General features: G+C 35.9%; 1 protein-coding gene across 2 annotated transcripts in view; it reads left to right on the top strand.

Moving 5' to 3' along the window:
• Nucleotides 1-4085, top strand: part of ocln (occludin) — a 17401-nt gene extending 13316 nt beyond the window's left edge. For both annotated transcript variants that reach the window (XM_015388872.1, XM_015388871.1), the window contains exons 7-9: nucleotides 781-952; nucleotides 3067-3108; nucleotides 3480-4085. In XM_015388872.1, the coding sequence (XP_015244358.1) occupies nucleotides 781-952; nucleotides 3067-3108; nucleotides 3480-3578 (313 nt within the window). In that variant the 3' untranslated portion in view covers nucleotides 3579-4085. The remainder of the gene's footprint in view (nucleotides 1-780; nucleotides 953-3066; nucleotides 3109-3479) is intronic.
• Nucleotides 4086-4825: the final 740 nt, after the last annotated feature.

Genomic DNA, 4825 nt, shown 5'->3' on the forward strand with positions numbered 1-4825 from the left:
TCTGACAAAACGCTAGCATACCTTTCGTATCAGATTGTTTTATACGTCAGGCCTACGCTGGTCTAAATCGTTAAGGTGTGACAAGAGCATAAGAAATTTCTCACTGTGTAATGAGGTAATCACAATTTTGTGAGTGTTATCAAAACTTCAACTGATCCCACATTCTGGAAGAAGCTAAAACTTGTGAGATCTTTGGAATATGATGGGAGTTATATAACCTTATGTTCTCTCTGATGTGTATTTTAACACCGGTTTATTATCATTTTTGTGCCTTTATTCTGCTCACTGCCCCCTACTCTGTGGAAACCTTTACTTTAGAGGAACTCTTAAACATGTCAGTCCTCTCCAGGCATTATTTATCTCTCTTTTCTTTTTTTTTATTTGCACCAACATCACTGATATCTTGGGTGATGGCCCAGCAGCCCTCTGTGGGACTTCCAGGTAGCAGGCTGAGATAAAAGGGCAGCTGTTCTCCTGCAGCTTCAGTTACCAGGACTCTGTATACTGTGGCCTTTAATCCACCTAGCTAATGACTTCGCTTTGGCTGCAAAAAACAGAGAATTGGCTACTTCTGAACTTCGAAAACAAGAACGTCAGAAAATCTATTACCATCTTTTTCACCAAAACCTAAAAACTAGGCTAAAAACTTTCTTGTAAACTAGCTGTAAGGACATCCTGTTGCTTGGCTTAAGTAAATCAGTCCAACAGTCTGCAATTGACAGATTATTTCTTTAGAAATCATGTAAAACTCTTCAAAGCTGACTTTTCTGTGATTTACAGTCTGTTTCCAGCCATTATGGATGAACACGAGCGTCTAAGCTACAAAAAGGAGTTTGACCGGGACCATGTTGAGTACAAGGGCCTCCAAGCTGAGCTGGAAGGCATAAACCAGGATCTGGCCGACCTGCAAGGAGACCTGGACAGACACCCCGAGGGGAGCCCCAAGTACCTGGTGAGAGGGGACCCTTTTTATGCCAACTTGGTCTTCTTGTGATTATTAAACAATATAGTCATAAAAACTGTAAATCCAGACTTTTTCAAAAGATTAGTCTTGTTGAAAAATGTGTTTGTTTTTATAAATTAAATCTGTAAAACAGGTTAATTACAGAAATTCTGAAGTTTTCAATACTTGATTTCTCTAAATTCTGTTGATATTTTGTTTACTGCTAGTAAATACATTTCAGATTAGAGGTTCACATCTAAAGCAAAAGTCTGCAGCTTTTGCCGTTCAAAACACCTTGTCTGCCCTAAACTCAATTCAAATAAACTTATTCACTGAGGTGCATGAACTTGTTTTTAAAACGACGGCATATAATCTTCAGAAAAGAGGATTGGGGCCACTTGAAGAAAAAAAAAAGAAGTTAACAATTGTTTTTATTTCATATTAATTTAATATGGGGAAAAAAGTTAGAATTCTGACTTTAATGTCCTGGAATAATTAAAAATTTAATGTAAGAATTTTGACTTTAAGCTTATGGATAATTAGGAGAAGCCAATTAACTTAACAGTCATGTTTTTGGACTGTGGGAGGAAGCCGGAGTACCCGGAGAGAACCCATATAAACATGGGTACTCTCCCATGCAGAAAGACCCAGGCCGGGAATCTAACCTGGAACCTTCTTGCTGCAAGGCAACAGTGCTCCCCACTACTTCACTGTGCAGCTTATATTAAACTCAAATACCATAAAAAATCCTTTAACTTTTTACATTTCCTCTTCCGTATATATTTGATAAATTTCAGCCTTAAATTGTTTTTAAAAATTCTGTAAAATTATTCCAGGAAACCAACTAAAAATAAACAAAAACTGCTTTTGGACTATTACTTTTCTTTAGTTGGTTATTTATTATTCTGAGCAACATTTACTTAGAGCCTTTGTTCTGCTAGTTGTCACTTCAATAACCACTATTTTAAGGTAAAATCACTTTTCAAATAGAGCCTTGACCAACAGAGGCAGCCGTAACACTGGCAGAGTGGGGTTCATGGGGTGACCAGGCAGGGACCAATAGGCCCTGCAGGGTGGCCAAAAACTAATAGGCACCCAAACCAGTTCAAGACCAATCTACACTTATCATACCTGAGTTTTTATTTACATTCAGAATCACTGCTTAACCCATTTAATATTAATATTCTGTAGGATGACAAAGGAGTTAGTTAGAAAGTTAATTTAGACACCATAAATTGAAGAATATGTATCTAGATTTATTAGCAAGGGCTTCACAAAAAATGGGAAGACAAAATTAGTTCTAAAAAGATCATAATTTTCTATTTGTCATATTTCAATGTTTGCATATTTTCATGAGTAATTACTGTACTTTTCTCAATTAATGATAAAAATACTGACGATTACCGGTAATATGCTGAATTGGTAGGGACATTCCCCTTGATGGTATCACTGCTGCCATCTTCTGGTCTGGAAGGGAACCGCTTGTTCTGGAAGGGGACTTACCTGCATGCATATGAAAACAACCAATCACCTCCTAGGGATGGCTAATCATTGGGCACCTCTAAGCTACATTACCAACCATAAAACCACAAATATCAGAGCACAATCTAAATGCATCATGGCATATAAAATATTTAATAAAAATAACATAGTTTGGCTTGAGACACACCATAAGAGTTAATTAAACATACTGGTATGTTTGCTCCAAAGAGCCCCTTGTTGTTCAGGAACTGGGAGCTGCAGACTCCTGCATCAGACCAATACATAAACATTTTAAAGAATGAAATCTGGATTTAATAAAAATTAATTTAAAGCTTCATGTTTTCAAAAGATGCTTTGAATGTGATGAACAAACCTCACCAGATCTGGACCTCGCTGTTTTCTGTTTTACACTCATGACTTTCTATGATGTCGGTGATTCCATATGCTGATAATGGAGGTTAATGCAAAGACTGATGTGTTTTTTGAACATATTTCTGCTAATAATTTCAAAACTGCATTAATAACAAGAAGGCACAGTAGTACTGAAACTGTTGGCTGCTTTGTTTTAGCACAAAGTTGAGTCAGCCTTATATAATATGTTTCTACATTGTGGGACTGATGACGACTCTGTCTAATTTCAGGATGCCCTGAATGAATACACACAACTTAAAAACTTCAAGAAGGTAAGACAAACCCTGATTATATATAAAGCAGAAATCTCCTCTGAATCTGTAAATAACTTTGTTAAATACTACAGTTTGCTTAATTTCTACAATTTTGCGTCTTTAACTGGTCTCCTTCACTCCACCCAGTCCATCTTTCCAAATCTGTTCATTCAGTGGAAGAAAATAAGAGCCTAGAAAAGTCAGTTTGAAAATCATTTAAAAAATAATACCAACAGTGAGGTTGCAAATAGACGAAAACTCCTTTAAAGAGTATTGAATAAGAGTAGAAGTAGCTATTTGAAGCTATGTTTCAGTTTATAACTTGGTTTTGTCTCAAACATGCCGATCGACATTCAATTAATATTTAAACTGTGTTCTTCTCTTTTCAGTCCCCAGATTACCAGGTGAAGAAGAGGAGGTGTAAATATCTGAAATCCAAACTGTCGCACATCAAGACCAAGATCAGTGAATACGACCGCCGCCCTTAAACCTTCTACGGATTTGTTTTTATTTTATTAATACTTGTATAAAGGATTCCTTATCCAGGTCAGACGCTGTTGGTCCCGACCAGGGGGGCTAAACGGTGGATAGTTTTGTATTTTTGCATGAAGACTTTGTTTCTAAATGAAATTGCTGTGTATACATTTTTTTTGTATTTAGCTTTTAATCTGAATTAACACATTGAAATATTTTATTGATTGTAATTAAATCTTCCTCCTTGTATCCTATGTTAAAAGCAGGCCTCACTGTTTGCTGTATGACGCAAACCTTTGGGGCTTGAGCCTGTTTGTTTTCATTCAGTATCGTGTCGTCTTTAGTTTTGAAGACGAGACGGATTCTTTTGATTTTTCTTTTTTTACAGTATTTTCTTTAGATGGTGAAGCAGAAACCTTTTGAAACAACAAGGACTTAAGTGAAACATGGTTAATAATGAGTTATCTCTGTGCTATCCAATGTTTTTCCTCCTGTAATAAATGTAATTAAACACCAAGACCTACCAGAGAATCTTTACTTCACCATTTGAACATTTCTTCGTGCAAGTTTGAGCTGCTGAGTTTATCCCAGTGTGGTTTCACCTGGTATAATGGCCTCCTCCAATTAAAATCTTCTCAGTGCAGCTCAAATCCTTTTTTTTTATTTATTAAACAGTTAATTAACAACCAAATTAATACTTTAAAGATGTATAAAATGTAAAATTGCGACAGGCTGTAACTCATTCAACCTGTGGGTCATATTAGGTTTATACTTAAAGAAACAACATTTGTGAATGTTTAGCTTGAATGATCAAGTTATTTTATAGGATTATTTATAAATAAGATTGATTCCCTCCGATTTCCTCCTCAATTTCAAATATGATTAACGTATCCCTGTTTTTAAGCAGATGCAATTAAACTTTGGCTTAAGAAACCTTCTTAAACTTCTCTAAATCTTCCTCATTTAGGGAGGTGCTAGGGTCAATTCTCTTCACTATACAGTATATATGCCACCAGTTGGTAGAATTATTAGACAGCATGGGATTAATTTCCACTGTTATGCTGATGATACTCGGCTATATCTGTCTATAAATCCAGATGAAGCTAACCCATTACATAGATTACAGGCATGTCTGTAGACTAAAAAATCTGGATGACTCTTTCTGCTCCTGAATTCAGACAAAACAGAAGTTATAGTCTTTGGACCAGAGTCTTTGTAAAAGAAGCTGATTAGTCAGTCACTTTATTTGGATGGGATTAAA

This window comes from Cyprinodon variegatus, unplaced genomic scaffold (assembly GCF_000732505.1).
Source record: "Cyprinodon variegatus isolate N-32 unplaced genomic scaffold, C_variegatus-1.0 Scaffold440, whole genome shotgun sequence".
Lineage (NCBI taxonomy): Eukaryota > Metazoa > Chordata > Actinopteri > Cyprinodontiformes > Cyprinodontidae > Cyprinodon > Cyprinodon variegatus.